Source organism: Pristiophorus japonicus, chromosome 12, assembly GCF_044704955.1.
Source record: "Pristiophorus japonicus isolate sPriJap1 chromosome 12, sPriJap1.hap1, whole genome shotgun sequence".
NCBI classification, from domain to species: domain Eukaryota; kingdom Metazoa; phylum Chordata; class Chondrichthyes; family Pristiophoridae; genus Pristiophorus; species Pristiophorus japonicus.
Window position 1 is genome coordinate 141,485,347 of NC_091988.1, and position 24,052 is coordinate 141,509,398.

Here is a 24,052-nt window from a genome sequence, read left to right on the forward strand (position 1 = left end):
AATTACGCTGCAAACAACAGCGCAACCTAGTGGAGACTCCTGTCCCAATTTTCTTATATGTTCTAAACAATCAAATATCCAAAGTTATTTGAGAATATCTAGCCCGAGATTTTGTGTGTTTCATTCAAACAACAGGTCTCTGAACAGCAGCAATTGCAATCTTTTGTTACATGTTAAACCCACTGAATATGTACTGTGACAAACCCACATTGTTTTCATTTGAAATAAAAAGATGCAAGGTCATATTTAGTTCCTCTTGTTTCCTTGGGATCAATTCAAGCTTGGTGCAGGAACCAATTGGGGGAAAAAAATATCAGCAATGGATGTGCTTTCCTTTTAACTTTCCTGCAAATGGAGTACAGTGCCAACATTGGAACTGCAAGAAAAATGCAAGTGTTCTGTGATTTTTTTTTTCCCCCACAAGAAAACTTTGGTAGAACTTAGATATTGATCACTATGAATCAATTATATTACAGAATCTTGAGCATCCCTGATTATCATCGCTCAACCATTGGAGGCTGTGCCTACAGCTGCCTGGGCCCTAAACGCTGGAATTCCCTGCCTAAACCTCTCTGCTACAGTAACTCTCTTTCCTCCTTTAAGACACTCCTTCAAACCTACCTCTTCGGCCAAGCTTTTGGTTACCTGCCTTAATTTCGCCATATGTGGCTTGGTGTCAAATTTTTTAACTTATAATACTCCTATGAAGCGCCTTGGGGCATTTTATTATATTAAAGGCGCTATATAAATACAAATTGTTGTTGGTGTAGAAATTAGAAATATATAGGGGGAGACTTCCTCTGTGCAACTAAATCACAAACTAGTTTTAAAGAATAGGTTTGCATTCTCCTTGCAAACAAGACATATGGAAAATCTTGCCCAATAGTGCCAGTTTGGACAGATATTGGGATAAATTTTATTGGAATGCACTGTCTGAAAGGGTGGTGGAATTAGATTCAATAGAAACTTTCAAAAGTGAATTTGATAAATACTTGAAAAGGAAAAATTTGCAGGGCTATGGGGAAAGAGCAGGGGGAGAGCGACTAATCTGATCACTCTTCAAAGAGCCAGCACAGGCATGATAGGCCAAATTACCTCCTTGCGTGCTGTAAGATGCTATGATTCTAAGGAATTATCATAATTTAGTGCAAATAGTGCAAGAACTTCATGCCTCAGTAGGGCACATCAGGAATTTAGCCAAGAATGCCAACCTGCCTCAATTGCAATCCACTTAATTTTCCATCTAGTAACTTGGACAGAAAACTGTGCAGGCTAAAATCGAATGCACTGGCCTCCAAGCTAAATTCTGAATAAGTGCTTCAATTGCACAAAGCTCTGCACCGGGGATACAAAATCATAAGATTTACTGGCTAATGCTACATTTACTGAGTTAATAATTATATAGCAGGTTGCCCTCCTTTTTCAATTTGAAACTGTTACCAGAAGTATAAACTTGAAGGCTGAGAAACTGGATTGTAATCCTGGTGCAGTGCACGGTACACACACCTAAAGAGTGGGACCACAGCAAATCATTTTTGTTATTTTTACCAGCGAGCTGTGGGCACCAGTTGTAGCCCTAGACACCTTAGTTGGGGGGGGGGGGGGGGGGGGGGGGGGTGTAGGGCGTGCGGGCAGCAAAATCAGCCTGCTGGGACGCTGGCCAAGGACCTGACATGAATCCGGGAGCGTGGGAGGCAATTGGAGAGCGGCAACCAGTGGCCAGTGTTTTTAATGTGGAGTCGGGAGGATCACTCCTCCTCCTCCTGATTCCACATCTAAGTAAGTCATTTTTAACTAGCTTACCAAGACTGCATTTAGACCTGGTAATCCTGAACGCAGTAGGCCCAATGGCTGACCGTTGCCTTTACAGCACCTAATCCAATATGGTATTGGGCACATTTCCCATGCTATTTGACTGTAAGAGGCTGACTCCCCTAAATTAGACCTCTTTGCATCCATTTTCTATCTGGAAAATAGGCACAGCACAATCCAATTTCTATGCCACTGTTTTATTTATTTCATTAACATTAAAGAGTATAAATTTCATGGCCCAATTTATTCAGATAACTTAATTACAGCCATTCTCAAGTTCTATCAGAATAAACTATTTAACCAACTAAAACTGCAAATCTTACAAAGTGCTACTTGTTACTCTAATTTACAACATGTTCCTTCCTATCCTACTCCATTTATCAGGAAAGACTATGGTAGATTGTCTTCCCATTAGTCAGGGAGTATGTTATTAGCACACCATTTGTACCAATATTGAGCCTGATTCTGAAAGCTCAGCCGAGGGAAGTATAAAATCATGTGTAAGTAGTCCCTTGTGCAGCTTACAAGTGGTGATGGGTAAATTTAAAGGTAAATGGCCACATAAGGAAATAAATTGTCGCAGACTTTACAATGGCAGATAATATTTTTAATGTTTAATTAAGCTTTTGCAATGGCTGCGCGTGTACCAGAAATGCCTGGCAAGAGCCAATAGCTGGGACAATAAATGTGGAGACAGTAAACAGACTCTGTGGCCAAGTGATTAAACAGCACAACACTCCAACCCCATTTGACAGCCGGCAAAGTGGAAGTGATTGAGAATGAGAGTATCAAGGAGGGTGACACTACTCGACACTTTCTGTATCCGCACAGAGCAGCACGTCTGGATAAGAGGCTATCAGTACATGGATGGAGTCTGTTTCTTGTGATTTTTCACCTGGCATCTCTTCACTGCTCTACTTTTTCCACTGAAATAAATGGGAATTCCTATTGAGAAACCTGGGGGGGGGAGGAATTGCCCCGCGCCCCACTTGGGGTGCAAAATTTGATTTAAATGAATATTTAGCGCCTGGTGAGCTAGGCCGATAAATGTCGCTGAATTGGGGTCTTCGAAAAAAAATGTGCAGGGTGGTATTTGAAACGTGATTTGTCTTTGCAAGGCAGTAGCATGGCATTAGCGGGGCGGGACGCTTAGCGCCAACCATGTCAGCGCTGCGCTGATGATGTCAGCACGATGTGGACACGCCGCGTCGCACTGAAGCATCACAACGTCCCTCCCCTTATTTTAAAGGGGAGGGCCGCTGCAAACTCTGCAGCCACTTTCCTGGCACCCAATGGGTCACCAGGGAGGGTTTCGACCGGGCCAGCAGACCGACAACCCAAGTGGGGGTGATGGGCAGCATGTTGGTGGCCTGGCCGAACCAGCGGCTGCCACGGTCAGTCCAACTGCAAAGTCGTCCGACAAAAAAAACGTAGGCGGCCATGCCGCAAGGCCCTCCCCTTTAAGGGCAGCTGGGGCGCCCCAGCAACGACAGCTTTGCGATCCGCGAAGCTGTCATTGGCATCGCCCCATGCCAATCTCGTGTCCACTCATTGCCGTGTGTGCCCCCGCCCGGGGCGAAAAGTAAGGGGTGCAGCACAATCCTAATTTCACCCGCTGCATCTCGGGGGAATTCCGCCACCCACCCCCGGGCGATAATCCTTTAGTGTCCCGTTAACGTCTCCCGGAGGCGTTAATGGGACCATAAAAAGGGGCAATTTCAGCCCCCTACTGCTTCACTATCTGGGACATACAAAATAATGGCAATGACAGAACATGTGGCACACAGTCTTCGAACCAACTCAGTTGAAACAGGAATGAAACAAAAAACAAAGTTCAGAAATAGCTTGATACCAAAAGAAAGAAAATTTGGCCAATCAGATGCCTCCTGTTTTACACCATGCTGAAAATTAAAATTATCCCTTATGTTAACTTTGTACCTGTGAACTGTATGTAACGAATTGGAAAATCTACCCTACAGTCACTCGATCGCACATTGACACTGGACAAGATTTGGTTATCTTTTTCATTTGAGCTGCAGAATGGGAAGCTAGAAAAGCGGATACAAAACATTCTTTGAACAACATTAATGAGGATAATTTAAACAGTATATTCTCTCGTTTCTGACTTATAGAGAGAGGCTGTTAACTGGAAAATAATTAGCTATGATGAGCCAGAGCTATAATTAACTAAGCATCCTGACTGAAGAGAATGATGTAAGTTGGAATTGTTAACTAGATACTACTGAAATCCACAACTAATTGCTGGTATCACTCCAAGTGTAAAAGCACAGGGAAGCCAAAGGCTTGTAATCCAAGTTACATTAATTGGATATCTTATTCTTGGGGAAATACATATCATCCAGGTTTTTGTCTGGAGCTGTGAAAATACTCGAATTGAGCCTTTGTTCCAAAGACGCAGGCAGTCAATTGGAAATAGAAAAATGAGCTTCATATAGCATACGAGCTATTTTACAGCAACATTTAGCAGCTGTCGCACAGGAGCATGTGGGAGAAATAACATCACTAATTCTATCAATTTAAAACATGGAAGTTACAACTATCCTCCTCCATTTATTCTTTGTTGCTCAGTTTAATAGGACTGTCCTAGCTTGTTTCCACACTTTCCTATTCAATCATAGCTAGAGCATCTGTACCAGTGGCTTTACTTCCCATCCGCATACTGTCACTTTGGAAAGTTCCCCCAAGGATCCATCTCTTCCCTATCTACATGCTGGGCCCAAAATTCACCATCTCCGAAGGGACGACTACCGTGGAGTTTGGGCAGTCGATCGGAAAAAATCGATCAACCGCCGCAGTCGGTAACTTTTCCCTCCCCGAGCCATATTCAGCTCGGGGGGGGATTTGAGCGGTGTGCACTTCCGCCGGAAATGGCGCGGAGAAGCCACTGTAAAGGAAGACTTCCAGCGGAGAGGGAAGCAGCTGCTGGGCAGCCACCAGTACAGCGAAATTCACTGAGGAAAAGGTACTACTTTTCCCGGCAGTCCCCCCGCGAGGTTTTCGATGCGGTGCTCGACCAGGACACCGCTGGGGCCCTTTGGTAGGTAAAAAGTTTTATTACTCATTAGTGTTTAGATTTCATTTTCCAGCATGCACCCGCAGTATTTATCTTTTGAAAAAATCTTATTATTGTTTTTATTTCATTCTCCAGCATCTGCGGTATTTATCTTTTCATATAGTTTTATTAATTGTTTTGGCTCCATTAAATCTGCTGAGTGCTGCTCAGAGGTTTGCACATACCTCAGTACTTTGTACAACTTTCAGGTCTGACTCTTTCGTGGAGTCCTGTGGGCTGCAGTGCCCTGCTTGGCAGGGTTCACCCTGAGGATGGGAGGAGTGTTGGGAGGGCGACACCTGATACACCTGCTCAGAAGCAGGGTGTCATGCAGGAGAAGGTGTCGCTGTCAGCACCGTGCAGACAGGCAGTGGGCAAGGGAGGCAGCAGCCATGATTCGTTCATTCTGCACCAGACCAGTGCGCCCGCCGTCTTCACCGGCCCGAATCAGGATTGCAGTTGGCTGCTTGGGAACAAGGGATATCCCCTGTCCACTTGGCTGCTCACTCCTTTGTGGAACCCCAGGACAGCGCCAGAACATGCATACAATGATGCTCATTGTGCCACCAGGTGCATTTGTAAGCAGAGGTTCTGGTGCCTGGACCGCTCTGGTGGTACCCTGCAGTTCTCTCCTCAATAGGTCTCCATAATCGTCGTGGTCTGCTGCATGCTGAACAAGCTGGCCATCATGAGGGGACAGCCACTGGAAGTCAAGCCAGCAGTACCACCTGAGGCGGATGAGGAGGAGGTGCAGGAGGAGGAGGAGGCTCGCCCTTGCCTCAGAGCTAGGAGGCGTCGACCCATCGCCATCCTGAAGGGCCGGGTGCAGACTGGCCAGCATCCTCCTGGGTGGGTGCGTCCTCATATATATGGAGGTGCCTGACACCTCCCCTGCAATCTCCCTCCATGCATTATGTACTGCCGGTCTGCCAGGTCACCCCACGTCAGGAAACAGTATTCTTCTTGTGTCCTCCACATCGTCCATCAGTGTCTCCAGCTCCATATCAGTTGGCTCTCCTTGCACCTCTTATTCCAGACATCCTTCCAACCTCCTTCCCCCCTCAGGGCCTTGCTGCAAACCCTGGCCTTTTTAGCAGCTGGCTCATTAGAAACCCTTACCCTGCATGCTGAATTTTTCAGTGGTGATAACACTCAAATTAAGACAGCAACACCGCTGAAAAATCCACTTTGGAAGGGTTCATTAGCGCTGGAACCCATTTGTTCACTTTTAGAACTGAATATGGGATGTCCCAGCCACGAAAAGATTTTGGCGCTAATGGCCAAAAAGATGGGGGGAGCACCAGCTTTCCAGTGATACGGAATTTTGGGCCCACTGCCTCTTAATGAAATTAGTCCAGCTTTCACACAATGACACCCAGCTCTACCTATCCACTATCTTGTGTAACTCCCCTACTGCATCAGACTGCATCAACATTCAGGCTTGAATGGGACACAATTTAATACAGCTAAATATTGGGAGGACTGAAGCCATTGTCTTTGGCCCCCACCACAAACTTTAGTCCCCGGGGTTGTCTGACTGAACCCACGTGTTCATAATTCCAGCATCTTATTTGAGCTTCTGACTCCATATCCTCTCTATCACAGACACCACCTGCACTCCTATCTCTTCCCATCTGCTGCTAAAACTCTCATCCATACCTTCGTGACCTATTCCAATGCTCTCTTGTCCATTCTCCACCCTCTGTAAACTTCAACTCATCCAAAACTCTGCTATCAGTACCCTATCCCCCATCAAGCCCCACTTGTCCATCACATCTCTGTCCTTGCTGACCTAAAACGGTTCTTTGTCCCCCCCACCCCTCAAGGCCCAAATTTAAAATTTTCATCCTCATGTTTAAATCACTCCATCACCTCACCCCTCACTATCGCTGTGCTCGAACTCCCCCCTCTAGTGCTAGAACTCTCTCTCTCCCCGATTCTGTTCTCTTGTACATCCCCCTTCCTTCGCACCAACACTGGTGGTGGTTCCTTCAGCCATCTAGGCCCCAGGCTCTGGAATTTCCTCCCTTAATCTCTCTGCCCTGCCAACTCACTCTCCTCCACCAAGACCTTTATTAAAACCCACCTCCTTGACCAAGCTAATGGTCATACTTCCTAATATCTCCTTTGGCTCAATGACAATTTTTTTCCTTACACCTCTGTGAAGCACCTTAGGATGTTTTTCTATGTTAAAGTTGCTATATAAATACAATCTGTTGCTGTTGTACAAAGAATTGCAACATAAACACAAATGTACAAAATAGTGATTAAGTTTTAAAGAACTCAGTATTGTTATTCAACCAATCAATATTCATTATTCACTGGATAAAAATGAATGGACTTTGCTTCTTAAATTTAAATCAATCTAGACAGCTGCTCAAACAATTTAATTAGTAAAGAGCTTTCTTGTAGCATTTGGATCAGGATGGCCCAATTAGCATGCACTCATGTCATAAAGGGTACTTATAAGTACTCACTCTGCATACAAGTACTTGTCAATATTGCTGTTTAGTTTGCTACAATTCTCAAGTATTTGTAAACAGCAAATGGGAGTAGCAAATTTACATTTCTTTTACACAGAATGTTTTCTGAATTTAGAAACCACAATGCCAGAGATCAACACAAAAATAAAACAGTATTCGTCTAGATTTATCTGTGAGAAAAAATATAACAACTAACGTGAGGTCCTAATAAATCCCCAGATCACACCATGGAAAATATGACTATGAAGTACTCAGTGGTGTTGGCTTTCCGCAAAGATTATACCAATTATCCGCTGTAACTTTAGTGGCAGATCTGCGGAAGCCCCAGAGAAAAGATGGTTACCCTATTTCTCCGAGGTTACTGCTGATCTTCTATGAAATTCTGACAGGTAATTAGAAGAAATCCACAAATATTCAACCACAATATATTTAATGAGCATGTGTACGTAATGAATCAAACCAGATATTCATGGTCGCTTATTTCTACTTGACTTTAGTGATAGTATGATGGTACACAATAATTTGTACCTGCTCCAATTATGCTGTATGCATTAGAGTGTGGCTCCAATAAGGAGGTGCTCGTCAATGTATTAAAACAAATTCAAAATTGCTTTTTTAGCCTCACAATGGCTCAGTGAATTTATCCAGTGAACTGAGTCATCATAACAGGAAAATGACATAGAATTACAAAGAATGTACAGCACAGAAACAGCCCAACAGGTCTATGCCGGTGTCTATGTACCACATGAGCCTCCTCCACTCCTCTTCATCTCACCCTATCAGCATAACCTTCTATTCCTTTCTCCTTTATGTGTTTATCTAGCTTACCCTTAAATGCATTTATGCTACTCGCCTGAACTATTACTTGTGGTAGCGAGTTACGCATTCTAGCCACTCTCTGGGTAAATAAATTGCCTACTGAATTTATTAGTGACTATCTTATATTTATGGCCCCTAGCTTTGGTCTCTCCCACAAGTGGAAATAACATCTCTACGTCTAGCCTATCAAATACTTTCACAATCTTAATGACTTGTATCAGGTCACTCCTCAGTCTTCTCTTTTCTCAAGTAAAGAGCCCCACTCTGTTCAATCATTCCTCATAGGTAGAACCTCTCAGTTCTGGTATCATCCTTGTAAATCCTTTTGGCACCTACTCCAGTGCCTCCATATTCTTTTTATAATAATAATGAAAGACCAGAATGATTTACAGTACTGGTGTGATCTAACCAAGGTTTTATAACTTCTCTGCTTTTCAATTCTATCCCAGTGCTTTGCTTGCTTTTTAAGGGCCTTAATAACCTGCATCACTACTTTAGTGATTTGTGTATCGATACCCCTTAATCACTGAACTCTTCTACCCCATTTATACTTTTATTTTCCAAGCAGTATGCGTTCTCTCTTATTCTTCCTCCCAAAATGCCCCATCTCACATTTATTTGTATTGAAATTAATTTTCCACGTATACACACATTCTGCAAGTTTATTAATGTCTCAGATTCAAAGCCCAGTTTGAATCTCCACCCCCATAAACCTTACCCCACCCCCACCACAGGTAACAGTCGGGCACTGCATTTGCCCTCAATGACCCTGGAGGAATTGGGCACATCTGCACATCAAATCTCAGCTATGACATGAAGCAATTCCTCACTCAGGCAAATAGGCCACCAATATTCCAAGTAAAGCCATTCTCCTCCATGAATAGTGGCCACTTGGGTGAGGTATTGGGAGATACCCCGCAGGAAATCACAACATTTGCTAGAGCGGGGAAAGAGTGGCTGATGCACACCAGCGACATTTAAGCCCCTCGTAGATTTTTTTTTAAATTGAGGGGCAAGGCTCATACTGAAGGGCACCATCAATGTCAAGAAGGGCAAAACAGAAGACAAATATGATACCAAGTCCAGGTTTTAAAACTTGAAGATTGTTGAAACACTAACGGAGGTAAAGAGCTCAAAAGTTTTGACGTCCTGGGGAAGAATGAGTTAGGATAGTAAATTGCGTTTTGAGTCAATACAATAGGGTTGCATGGAGGACAAAGAGCAATTAAGGTGCAATATTTGGAGCGCAGAAGGAACATAAGAATTACTGACAGTGGAAGGTAAAGTGACAATTATAACCACTACAAACACACTCTGAAATTGCTTCAACAACCTTCAAGTGGCAAGTGGGCTCTGTACAGTAATTCCGTTGTTTTTTTCATTTCCGTACTGTCTTGTCATGTGACTTTTGCAGCACAGGCCACACATCCTTAACTAAAGACTCAAAGTTACAACCAAATCTCTCCAACACTCATTGAAAATGTTGGTGGTCATTAGCACCTTAACATACTTCTAAATGCACACATATCAGATCATTAGATCATCCAATGGATTCTCAGAATTTTGTTTATAAATCGCAAAGGTAAATGTTGAGGAACAGTTTCCCCTTATTTACTCTCATCAAAACCATTCATGATTTGAACACCTATAAATTCTCCTCTTAAGCTTCTCTGCTTTAAGGAGAACAACTCCAGCTTCGCTAGTCTTTCCATACAACTGAAGTCTCGCTTTCATAAAAACATAAATAGGAGCAGGAGTATGCCATTCGGCCCCTCAAGCCTGCTCCACCATTCAATAAGATCATGGTTGATCTTCTACCTCAACTCCACATTCCCGCAATATCCCTTGGTTCCCCTTAATATCCAAAAATCTGTCAATCTCGGTCTTGAATATACTCAACGACTGAGCTTCCACAGCCCTCGAGGGCAGAGAATTCGAAAGATTCACAACCCTTTGAGTGAAGAACTTTTTCCTCATCTCAGTCCAAAATGGCCGACCCCTTATTCTGAGACAGTGACCCTTAGTTCCAGTCTCCCCAGCCAGTGGAAACATCATCCCAGCATCTACCCTGTCAAGCCCTAGAAGAATTTTGTGTGCATCAATGAGAGCAACTCTCATTCTTCTAAATTCGAGGAAATATAGGCCTAGTCTCCTCAATCTCTCCTCATAGGACAATCTCCCAAATCCTGGTACCATTCTAGTAAATCTCCTCTGCACCCTCTCGAAGGCCTTGACATCCTTTCTAAGTGGTGCCCAGAATTGGCAGAATTGGTCACAATGCTCCAGCCGGGGCCTAACCAATGTTTTATAAATGTTTAGCACAACTTCCTTGGTTTTGGACTCTGTGCCTCTATTAAAAATCCAAGGATCCTGTGTGCCTCTGCAGCTTGCTCAACCTGTCCTGCTAGCTTCAAGTTGCTGTGTACATACACCCCCAGGTCTCTGTTCCTGCACCCCCTTTAAAATTGTTCCATTTAACTTTTATTGTCTTTCCTCATTCGTCCTACCAGAATGCATCATTTCACATTTCTCTGCGTTAAATTTCATCTGCCATGCGTCTGCCCATTTCACTAATCTGTTTATGTCCTCCTGAAGTCTGTTACAATTCTCATCACTGTTTACTACACTTCTGAGTTACACGTCCTCTACAAACTTTGAAATGATGCTCTGTATACCCAAGTGCAGGTCATTAATATATATCAGAAAGAGCGGTGGTCCCAACCCCATCCCCTGGGGATGCAAGTGAACACTTCCCTCCCATCTGAAAAATACTCTCTGCTTTTTGTCCCTTAGCCAATTTAGTTTCCACTCAGCTACTGCCTCTTTGATCCCATGGGTTTCAATTTTGCAAACTTTTTTTTAAAAAGCTAGCAGACAACGACTAAAAAAATGATTAAGGGAAGGAAGATAAATTAGTAAAGTAAGCTAGCACGAAATATAAAAACAGAGAGTAAGAGTTTCTACAGCTACATAAAAAGGAAAAGAGTGGCTAAAGTAAATGTTTGTCCCCTGGAGGATGAGACTGGGGAATTAATAATGGAGAACAGGGAAATGGCAGACACATTAAACATAGAAACATATAAAATAGGTGCAGGAGTAGGTCATTTGGCCCTTCGAGCCTGCACCACCAATAAATAAGATCATGGCTGATCATTCCCTCAGTACCTCTTTCCTGCTTTCTCTCCATACCCCTTGATCCCCTTAGCTGTAAGGGCCATATCTAACTCCCTCTTGAATATATCAAATGAACTGGCATCAACAACTCTCTGCAGCAGGGAATTCCACAGGTTAACAACTCTGAGTGAAGAAGTTTCTCCTCATCTCAGTCCTAAATGGCCTACCCATTATCCTAAGACTGTGTCCCCTGGTTCTGGACTTCCCCAACATCGGGAACATTCTTCCTGCATCTAACCTGTCCCGTCCCGTCAGAATCTTATATGTTTCTATGAGATCCCCTCTCATCCTTCTAAACTCCAATGTATAAAGGCCTAGTTGATCCAGTCTCTCATATGTCAGTCCTGCCATCCCGGGAATCAGTCTGGTGAACCTTTGCTGCACTCCCTCAATAGCAAGAACATCCTTCCTCAGATTAGGAGACCAAAACTGAACACAATATTCCAGGTGAGGCCTCACTAAGGCCCTGTACAACTGCAGTAAGACCTCCCTGCTCTGATACTCAAATCCCCTAGCTATGAAGACCAACATACCATTTGCTTTCTTCACCGCCTGCTGTACCTGTATGCCAACCTTCAGACTGATGAACCATGACACCCAGGTCTCGTTGCACCTCCCCTTTTCCTAATCTGCCGCCATTCAGATAATATTCTGTCTTCGCATTTTTGCCCCGAAAGTGGATAACCTCTCATTTATCCACATTATACTGCATCTGCCATGCATTTGCCCACTAACCTGTCCAAGTCACCCTGCAGTCGCCTAGCATCCCCCTCACAGCTCACACCATCACCCAGTTTAGTGTCATCTGCAAACTTGGAGATATTACACTCAATTCCTTCATCCAAATCATTGATGTATATTGGAAAGAGCTGGGGTCCCAGCACTGAGCCCTGCGGCACGCCACTAGTCACTGCCTGCCATTCTGAAAAGGACCCGTTTATCCCGACTCTCTGCTTCCTATCTGCCAACCAGTTCTCTATCCTCGTCAGTATATTACCCCCAATATCGTGTGCTTTGATTTTGCACACTAATCACTAGTGTGGGACCTTGTCAAAAGCCTTTTGAAAGTCCAAATACACCACATCTACTCGTTCTCCCTTGTCCACTCTGCTAGTTACATCCTCAAAAAATTCCAGAAGATTTGTCAAGCATGATTTCCCCTTCATAAATCCATGCTGACTTGGACTGATCCTTTCGCTGCTTTCCAAATGTGCTGCTATTTCATCCTTAATAATTGATTCCAACATTTTCCCCACTACTGATGTCAGGCTAATCGGTCTATAATTACCCGCTTTCTCTCTCCTCCCTTTTTAAAAAGTGGTGTTACATTAGCTACCCTCCAGTCCATAGGAACTGATCCACAGTCATTAGACTGTTGGAAAATGATCACCAATGCATCCACTATTTCTAGGGCCACTTTCTTAAGTGCTCTGGGATGCAGACTATCAGGCCCCAGGGATTTATCGGCCTTCAATCCCATCAATTTCCCTAACACAATTTCCAGCCTAATAGGGGTATCATTCAGTTACTCCTTCTCACTGGACCCTCGGTCCCCTAGTATTTCCGGAAGGTTATTTGTGTTTTCGTTCGTGAAGATAGAACCAAAGTATTTGTTCAATTGGTCTGCCATTTCTTTGGTCCCCATTATAAATTCACCTGAATCCGACTGCAAGGGACCTACGTTTGTCTTCACTAATCTTTTTCTCTTCACATATCTATAGAAGCTTTTGCAGTCAGTTTTTATGTTCCTGGCAAGCTTCTTCTCGTAATCTATTTTCCCCTTCTTAATTAAACCCTTTGTCCTCCTCTGCTAAATTCTCCCAGTCCTCAGGTTTGTTGCTTTTTCTAGCCAATTTATATGCCTCTTCCTTGGATTTAACACTATCCTTAATTTCCCTTGTTAGCCACGGTTGAGCCACCTTCCCCGTTTTATTTTTATTCCAGACAGGGATGTACAATTGCTGAAGTTCATCCATGTGATCTTTAAATGTTTTCCATTGCCTATCCACCGTCAACCCTTTAAGTATCATTTGCCAGTCTATTCTAGCCAATTCACGCCTCAAACCATCAAAATTACCTTTCCTTAAGTTCAGGACCCTACTTTCTGAATTAACTGTGTCACTCTCCATCTTAATAAAGAATTCTACCATGTTATGTTCACTCTTCCCCAAGGGCCCTCTCACAAGTTTGCTAATTAGTCCTTTCTCATTACACATCACCCAGTTTAGGATGGCCAGCTCCCTAGTTGGTTCCTTGACATATTGGTCTAGAAAACCATCCCTAATACATTCCAGGAAATCCTCCTCCACCGCATTGCTACCAGTTTGGTTAGCCCAATCATATGTAGATTAAAGTCCCCCATGATAACTGCTGTACCTTTATTGCATGCATCTCTACTTTCTTGTTTGATGTGGTCCCCAACCTTACTACTACTGTTTGGTGGTCTGTACACAACTCTCACGAGCGTTTTCTGCCCCTTGTATTCCGTAGCTCCACCCATACAGATTCCACATCATCCAAGCTAATGTCCTTTCTTACTATTGCATTAATTTCCTCTTTAATCAGCAATGCCACCCCGCCTCCTTTTCCTTTCTGTCTATCCTTCCTAAATGTTCTGTATCGGTCTTCACGGTAGAAGACACTAAAAGCATCCCAATAGTGGATAATCAAGGGGCTATAGGGAGGGAGGAACTAAATACAATCACTAATGAAGTAGCACTAGATAAAATAATGGGAATAAAGGTGGACAAGTCCCCTGAGCCTGATGCCTTACATCCTAGGGTCTTAAGAGACGTGGCTGCAAAGATAGTGGATGCATTGGTTGTAATCTAACAAAATTCCCTGGATTCTGGGGTGGTCCCAGCAGATTGGAAAACCGCAAATGTAACGCCCCTATTTAAAAAATGAGGCTGTCAAAAAGCAGGAAACTATAGACCAGTTAGCCTAAGATCTGTCGTTGGGAAAATGCTGGAGCCCATTATTAAGGAAGCAGTAGCGGGACATTTGGAAAAGCATAATTCGATCAAACAGAGTCAGCATGGTTTTATGAAAGGGAAATCATGTGACAAATTTGCTGGAGTTCTTTGAGGATATAACAAGCAGGGTGGACAAGGGGGAACCAGTGGATGTGGTGTATTTGGATTTCCAGAAGGCATTCGATAAGGTGCCACATAAGAGCTTACTGTACAAGATAAAAGCTTACGGGGTTGGGCATAATATATTTGCATGGATAGAGGATTGGTTAACAAAAAGAAAACAGAGAGTCGGGATAAATGGGTCATTTTCCGGTTGGCAAACAGTAACTAGTGGGGTGCCGCAGGGATCGGTGCTGGGGACTCAACGCTTTACAACCTATATTAATGACTTGGATGAAGAGACCGAGTGTTATGTAGCCAAGTTTGCTGATAAAGATAGGTGGGAAAGCAAATTGTGAGGAAAACACAAAAATCTGCAAAGGGATATAGACAGGCTAAGAGAGTAGGCAAAAATTTGGCAAATGGAGTATAATGTGGGAAAATGTGAGGTTATCAACTTTGACAGAAATAATAGAAAAGCAAGTTATTATTTAAATGGAGAAAAACTGCAAAGTGCTGCAGAACAGAGAGACCTGGAGGTCCTTGTGCATGAAATACAAAAAGTGAGTATGCAGGTACAGCAAGTAATCAGGAAGGCAAATGGAATGTTGGCCTTTATTGCAAGGGGGATAGAATATAAAAGCAGAGAAGTCCTGCTACAACTGTACAGGGTATTAGTAAGGCCATACCTGGAGTACTGCATACAGTTTTGGTCTCTGTATTTAAGGAAAGATATACTTGCATTGGAGGCTATTCAGAGAAGGTTCACTAGGTTGATTCCGGAGATGAGGGGGTTGACTTATGAAGATAGGTTGAGTAGGTTGGGCATATACACATTGGCGTTCAGAAGAATGAGAGGTGATCTTATTGAAACTTATAAGATACTGAGGGGGCTTGACAAGGTGGATGCAGAGAGGATATTTCCACTCATAGGGGAAACTCAAACTGGGGTACAGAGTCTTAGAATAAGGGGCGACCCAGTTAAAACTGAGATGAGGAGACATTTCTTCTCAGAGGGTTGTAAATCAATGGAATTCTCTGCCCCAGAGAGCTGTGGAAGTTGGGTCATTGAGTATATTTAAGATGGAGATAGACAGATTTTTGAGCGGATAAGGGAATAAAGGGTAATGGGGAGCGGGCAGGGAAGTGGAGCTGAGTCCATGATCAGATCAGCCATGATCGTATTGAATGGTGGAGCAGGCTCGAGGGGCCAAATGGCCAACTCCTGATCCTATTTCTTGTGTACTTATGAAGTCTATTATGGGGTACTTTATCAAACGCCGTTTAAAAGTCCATATAAACAACAACTTCACCCTCTGCATTACTTCATCAAAGAACTCAATCAAGTTAGTTAAATACGATTTGCCTTTAACCCATACTTTTTAAAGTGGCAATTAATTTTGTTCTGGATTAATGTCTCAAAGTTTCCCCATCACCGATGTTAGGCTTTATTGGCCTGTTGAATTATGGCGGAGAGGCACTGCTTACAAGACCTCATCTCTCTCATCTGGAGGGAGGAGAGCATGCCGGGAGATCTCAGAGATGCAGTAATCGTGACCATCTTTAAAAAAGGGGACAAGTCTGACTGCGGCAACTACAGAGGAATCTCCCTGCTATCAGCCACTGGGAAAGTCGTCGCTAGAGTCCTCCTCAACCGTCTTCTTCCCATTGCCGAGGAGCTCCTACTGGAGTCACAGTGCGGATTTCATCCCGTATGAGGCACAACAAATGTGATTTTTGCAGCGCGACAGCTGCAGGAAAAATTCAGGGAACAGCACAGCCCTTATACATGGCCTTCTTCGAACTTATAAAGGCCTTTGATAGTGTCAACCGCGAGGATCTATGGAGCGTCCTCCTCCGTTTTGGATGCCCCCCAACAGTTAGTCACCATCCTCATCCTGCTCCACGACGACATGCAGGCCGTGATCCTTATCAACGGACCCATCACAGACCCAATGCATGTCTGGACCGGAGTCAAACAGGGCTGCGTCATCGCCCCAACCTCTTCTCAAAATTTCTCGCCGCCATGCTCCACCTCGCAGTCAACAAGCTCCCCGCTGGAGTGGAACTAAACGACAGAACCAGTGAGAACCTGTTCAACCTGCGCCGTCTCCAGGCCAGGTCCAAGACCAGCCCAACCTCTGTCATCGAGCTACAGTACACGGACGACGCCTGCGCATATACAGAGGTTGAACTCCAGGACATAGTCAATGCATTTACTGAGGCATACGAAAGCATGGGCCTTACGCTAAACATCCGTAAAGACAAACGTCCTCCACCAGCCTGTCCTCACCGCACAGTACTGCCCCCAAGTCATCAAGATCCATGGCGCAGTCCTGGACACAGTGGACCACTTTCCATACCTCGGGAGCCTCCTATCAACAAGAGCAGGCATCGATGACGATTTCCAACAACGCCTCCAGAGCAGCCTTCGGCCGCCTGAGGAAAAGTATGTTTGAAGACCAGGCCCTCAAAACTGCCACCAAGCTCATGGTCTACAGGGCTGTAGTAATACCTGCCCTCCTGTATGGCTCAGAGACATGGACCATGTACAGCAGACACCTCAAGTTGCTGGAGAAATATCACCAATGATGTCTCTGCAAGTTCCTACAAATCCCCTGGGCGGACAGGCGTACCAACATCAGCGTCCTCGCCCAGGCTAACATCCCCAGTCGAACTATGTGACCTGCCCACAGACCACACTCGATCAGTTGGGCAGGCCACATAGTTCGCATGCTAGACACGAGAGCCCCAAAGCAAGTGCTCTACTCGGAGCTCCTTCACGGAAAATGAGCCAAAGGTGGGCAGCGGAAACGCTACAAGGACACCCTCAAAGCCTCCATGATAAAGTGCGACATCCCCACTGACACCTGGGAGTCCCTAGCCCACAACCGCCCTAAGTGGAGGAAGTACATCCGAGAGGGCGCTGAGCACCTTGAGTCTCATCGCCAAGAGCATGCAGAAATCAAGTGCAGGCAGCGGAAGGAGTGTGCGGCAAACCAGTCCCTCCCATCCCTTCCCCCAACGACTGTCTGTCCCACCTGTGACAGAGTCTGTGGCGCTCGTATTGGACTGCTGAGCCACCAAAGAACTCACTTCAGGAGTGGAAGTAAGTCTTCCTCGATTCCTAGGGACTGCCTATGATGATGATGAACCCTCTCCCCTTTTTTGAACAGGGATGCAACATTTTCAATCCTCCAGAGCTCTGGTACCACCCCCCATCTCCAAGAACGATTGGAAGATTGTGGCCAGAGCCTCCACAATTTTCAGCCTTACTTCCCTCAGTAAACGTGGATGCGTGCCATCTGGACCAGGCGACTTTTACTTTGAGCACTGCCAACCATTTAAGTACCTCTTCTTGATCTATTTTTATCTTATCCAATTTTGCATTTTTGCAACATTTTTGTTGGTACTTTGAATCTTTATTTAATGGCCACTAACATTTTCATTATATTTCTTGGAAGCACCAAATTTTATTCACAAATTTGAGAAGGCAGGATCAATCATTGCCATCTCTCTGGTTCAGGCAAATAAGTCAATGGAAAAGATAATTGGACAGGGATGTTAAACAGGCTGCTAATTCGTTATGGCGGCTTTGTGCCACCGCCCAAAACTGAACTCACCCCCATAGTTTAATGTTGTCCTCCCTACCATTCACCTCAGCTGTGCTTAATTACATTTTAGGCATGTTTGAAAACAAGCCATAATGGTGGGATCCAAATACACAAAGAACATGAGGTATAAGCATGAAACTTGGAAGTGAGTCTGTTTCCACACATTCTCTTCGCTCTTCAACAACTATCTGCAATGTACAAATTGACTTGGCAGAGTACTTGTATTTGCTTTTGAAGCTAATATTGCCGATGAAATACAAGTTGACAACATTGGCAGCTCTAGCAAGAGAGATTATCGGTAGTTTTTTTCTCTATGTTTTGTCAAATTGCTTTTAGATTGCATAGTTATTAATTTTGTACTCCAGATGGAAAGAAAATGAAAACAAGAATGTATGACTTCAGTGTAATGCTGCTCATCAAGTTAGTACAGTGGTTCATGCAATGCAACAGCCTCGTCCAGGCCAACATCCCCAGCATTGAAGCACTGACCACACTTGATCAGCTCCGCTGGGCAGGCCACATAGTTCGCATGCCAGACACGAGACTCCCAAAGCAAGTGCTCTACTCGGAACTCGTCCACGGCAAACGAGCCAAAGGCAGGCAGAGGAAACGTTACAAGGACACCCTCAAAGCCTCCCTGATAAAGTGCGACATATCCCCACTAACACCTCGAAGTCCCTGGCCAAAGACCGGCCGAAGTGGAGGAAGTGCATCCGGGAGGGCGCTGAGCTCCTCGAGTATCGTCGCCAAGAGCATGCAGAAAGCAAGCGCAGGCAGCGAAAGGATCATGCGGCAAATCAGGCTTCCTGCCCACCCTTCCCCTCAATCACTGTCTGTCCCACCTGTGACAGAGATTGTGGTTCTTGTATTGGACTGTACAGCCACCTAAGAACTCATGCTAAGAGTGGAAGCAAGTCTTCCTCGATTCCGAGGGACTTCCTATGATGATGATGATGATGCTGCTGCTGCTGCATTGGAATTGCAGCTTGATTGCCAACTAGCATGAACACGAACAGCAGTTATATTGTAGGTAATTAGATCTTTATTATACAAAAACTGCATCATTGTGGTAAACTATTGTCTTGTAATTATCAATTGTTTTAACTAACTGGCTTTCTTTTGGTTATAGAGCTATTCTACATTTGCTTCTTTCAGAAGTTTGGTCTTCAACTAGCATTTAATTGCCTAATACAACTTGAACATGTGTGTACTTTATTGATTCTAGTATAATGAGCTGGTTCTCCAGATGGATGTTTATATGGTCCTGAATCACGCATTCATTATCTCTGACAGGAAATCACATCAGTTCATTTAATAAAAAACCCCAGAAAAGATGCAAGCACTCTATAGCTTTACCAATTAGGCAGTCCTGATGTTTCATAGATTTACATTATGATCCTGCAACACACAGAGTAGGTGGGAAAAAACTAGTCCTTTAAAACATAAACCTTTGATGTTTCAGAAAAGAACATCACAATTACAAAATATTTCAACAGATTTCACATACCTTCTAATTGCTGGCTTACTGCTTATCCCAGTTTAATTGTTATTTTTCACACAAAACAAATATGTTGTGTTGAAAAGTTTTTGTAAAAATATCTACCTGTTGTGAATAAAGTGTTTGGAGTGGGAGATCAATAGACCAACTTCCTACTGTGCTTTTTCTCTCTTTCTCAGCACATATTTAAATCATGAACATATGTGTGTATCGTTACGGAAGGAAATCAAACACGTTGAGCAAATTAGAGAGTTTTAAAAATATAATTCACATGGTTTATCTTCAGCAATTGTTCCAACTCGGAACCTGAGAGTCTACAACACAATTGCAGCGTAGCTGGGAATAATGGAATCCATAAGTTACTGCAGTCTCTTGACGCTTACTTGATTGTTTCAGTGGAGTTGAAGAATTTTCCCAGAGGTTGTCATAAATCGGACTCGGTTGTTTTGCTTCTTCCAACAGATTTTGTGACTGGAGGCAGATCACTTGTGGTTGCATTGTGTCTAGATGGGGTGGGCTTGATGGGCTGGGTAGTTCTTTCTCATCCTTTTTATATCTTCATATGTACTTATCTATTCTTAATCTTTTTACTTAGAATTTTCAACTCCCCCTACCTCCCCCGTATTTCCATCACATTTGATCTTGGTGATTTCTGCCAGTACTACTCAAATACAAATCAATAATATATACAATCAAATAGCATTTTATTAATGAGGAAGAGGATAATTAATCTTGTGTCTCCTGCAAATAGCCGTATTTATAAAAAGTCGATAAAATGTCTACCTATCTTTTATCTCTTGCTTGTCAAAATTCAGCAACCATTTATACACTAACATGGAGAGAGTAGTCAGTTTTTCCAACCTTTTTTGAAGATGGTATGTCGCTATTGTGATAAATTTGTAAGCCTGTTGATGAAGTGTTACACAGCATTTTTAATACAATTCATTTAAATGCTGTGTCTCACAAATGGATATTTGAATTGGACCGATTGTCAAGGGGCAAAACAGGAATTAGCTTGCACTACACCGAAAAATGTTACCTTGAGAAATATCTAGATGTACTAATGATTGGCACAGATTTAGCAATTCATCAAGTTGTTAGAAGACAATTGGGTAACCACTTACAGTGGATACAAAGACAATCCTACTTTAAGAGCAATACACATAATTCTGTTTCAATCAATTTCGTTTTATTTCCACTACCCCAGCTTCTTGAATTATCAACTAATCTAATTTAATTTTACTTCTCTTCTAAGCTTTCTTGAATTAGTTAACCTTTCATGAAATTAATTTTACTCCCCAGTTGTGAGAATAATAAACAACCTTCATTTACTTTTATACATAAAGAGAATACAGTTGGGTGAGAGACTCTTGCTGTGACATCTGTTGCACATTTAGCACAAAGCTCAAAAAAAGCTGCTGTTATTCTGAGTACTTTAGATGCTTTGACCCACATCTAGAGAATAGTGGTTATTTAGATCCAAACAAAGATGGCCTTCTTCAATTTAACTTTATATTTCATATAGGATTGTGAACGCGAGAGCTGTTAAGTACCAACTGACTGGGGACTACATGGGCAAGGCCGCATTTATTGTCCATCCCTAGTTGCCCTGAAAAGGCGATGGTACACCTGTCCTTACTTGCTGCAGTCCTTGTGGTATTTGATGCTTTCACAATGATGGTCATTAGAGAATTCCTGGACTTCAGCCCATCAGCTTTGAAGGAATGCTAATATTTGCAATCAGGATGATGTGTGAATTGGAGGGAAAGTTAAAGGTGGTGTTGCTGCTATGATGTTGCAGCTTTTGTCTTTCTTGGTGGTAGAGGTTTCAGGTTTAGAAGATACTGAAAAAGTAAGCTTGTTGAGTTGTTCCAGTGCACCCTATAGACAGTACATACAGCAGCTGCAGTTCATTGGTGGTGGAAGAGGTGCAATTGATTTCAGTAGCAGGGCCACTTATCTCACACAATGCATTGCAGTTATTGTACACACAGAAAAAGTTTGATGAACTGTGCTGGTCGGTGGTCTTCATTCTGAGGGTTTGGATAGTCTACCTTCCATTGTAGACCTCCCAAATCTTGTTTGGAAGGCATCAGATCTTGATGGCATTTATACATCCTGCCTGAGTACATACACTCCTTAAACAATTCTTTATTTCTCGTCAGTGAAGATACATTAAATATTTGGAGCACAAGATTGAAACGACTAACCCCAAATGAATGAACTGATACTACAGGCTCAGGTGCTCGACACAATCAGGAGGCAAGAACAGGGTCAGCATGAAACCTTAAGCAACAGTTTGCAAGTTTGCGACTTCTCCAACTTGCACCACATTGTTAAACTAATCAATGATATGTAACTCAGTGAAAACTTAGGGTACTGACTCAATCCAACATCTGAGACCACTGCCGGTGACTAGAGAACAAGAAAACAATGGATCCAGAACAATGTTACACATGCACATCTTACAGGAGATGAAATTCCTCATGTTAATAACTTTAGCAAGAAAGTTAGTGCACTTACAAAATGCACTTTCCTATTTCGTACTCACACCAATTCTTTCCACTAAAACTTATAACGGGAGGAATTTCGTTTAAGGGAAGTTATCCGGCTTGTAAGCAGAGACTGACAAATGGAAGAGAATGGTAAAATATTGCACTGGGAGTATGTAAAGATCAAGCATCAACAGTTCTGTTGTTAACCTCCTACATTTATTATTAGACAAATATAAATCTGAAAAGGGATTTGTAAGGTCCTGTTATTGCTACAATCACTCTACTTTAAGTGTTCTGAACAATAAACTCCCTAATGACAAATAAAAAATATTTCAATCCACGTTGACACTTCATTGTTGTTGAATTTTAAAAAAATATTATTTTCCCAAAGGCCTTGTAGCACATGTATTAGTCTTCATCACACAATCAAAATTATCTTGCAATTTATAACAATTGGAGAATAAAAATAAAGATAATTTTTTCACCACGAGCTGTCAATAAATAAAAAATTCATTCTGGATATCTTTCAGGCATGATGATACAATGCTGCAATAAACTGCAGTGTGACATGATATTTGCAGAATCTTTTCAGAAATGTAATAGTTCACTGCTTTTGTTGGATAATAAAATCATGTTTAAAAATACAACCCTTCTGCTTCACTAACAGTATTCTCAAGGTCAAATGTAGGTGTTGCTCTGAACACAGCACAATCATTTACTCCAGTAAACTTTTGTTTCAGTGAATCTTTAAACAAAAGCAATGAACTGGAACTTTCAAAATTGCAGTTTTATCATAGAAGATGATACACTGCAACAAATGACATGTTAACCCTTTTGACTTCCTACTCTTCATAAGACTGAGCCTAAGCAATTTTCTTTTAAATGAACACTTCATTGAATTTTTGTGAACCGTAACCTATCTTTTTTTATGAAGTAACTGTGGTCTTGCCCATAGCTAGGTATATTACAGAAGTTTCCCTGAGAATGAGCTAGTCTCGGTATCTGGAATGTGTGGTTAATGTATTTGAAAATGACAGATGCATCAAGTTGCTCTCTCACCTGATCTTCTTCACCGCCACCCTCCTCGTCATATTTCAGAATATTGTCCCTGACATCATCCTCTGGGTCAATCAGAAGTTGCTTAGTCTGTCTCTCCTTATCTCTGCGTTTCATCCATACCACAAACAGCAAGACAAGGACTGAAGAAAGTTATAAATATATGTCATTACACGGTTAATATGACACGGATGCTAATTTAATCACCATTTAATTCTAAGTTTGAGACTTACTTAACAAAATGATGATACATATAAGGATTGCTATAATGGCTCCTGTGCCCAATCCAGCTGCTGCAATAGCACCAACAGCTGTACAATCTCCATGTTCATCACAAGGGCAGACTTTCACTTTAATAACAGAGGTGCTAGACAATGGAGGGTTGCCAGAATCTGTGATTATGATTGGAACATCGTATACACCAGCGACCAGGAAACCGATCCTCAAACTGAGCTGGGCAGAGTCTCCTGTAGAATACAGAAAGAAGAAAACATCAACGGGAATCCTATACACTAAACAATTCAATGAGCTCTTCTACAACTAAAAAAAAAGCAGAGATAATCTCACCAGTGATCCGAAATCACAAGCAAGAAAGATTTACAATTCACACAAATACATAGGAACAGGAGTAGGCCATTAGCCCCTTACCCTGTTCTGCCATTCATTGTGATCATGGCTGATCTGTGACATAACTCCATATACCCGCCTTTTCCCCATATCCCTTAATACCTTTGGTTAACAGAAATCTATCAATCTCAGGTTTCAAATTAATAATTGACCCAGTAAATAGTTGAGGCCCCAACACAGATCTCTGTGGGACTTCACTGGTCCCATACAAGAAATTACCATTCTTCATACACATGAAAGATGATTGTAACTCATGTTTGCCCACAAGATATTTGACACACTCCAGCAGAGTAAGCAATTGCTCGAGTCTCAGTACATGCTTTAATT

At 42.8% G+C, this 24,052-nt stretch overlaps 1 protein-coding gene across 1 annotated transcript in view; it reads right to left on the reverse strand.

The window, feature by feature from the left end:
• Positions 1 to 24,052, reverse strand: part of LOC139277486 (cadherin-4-like) — a 636,199-nt gene that overhangs the window by 14,460 nt on the left and 597,687 nt on the right. The window contains exons 13-14 of the mRNA XM_070895995.1: positions 23,332 to 23,565; positions 23,102 to 23,241 (exon numbers count right to left, since the gene is read on the reverse strand). Coding sequence (XP_070752096.1) covers positions 23,102 to 23,241; positions 23,332 to 23,565 — 374 coding nt within the window. The remainder of the gene's footprint in view (positions 1 to 23,101; positions 23,242 to 23,331; positions 23,566 to 24,052) is intronic.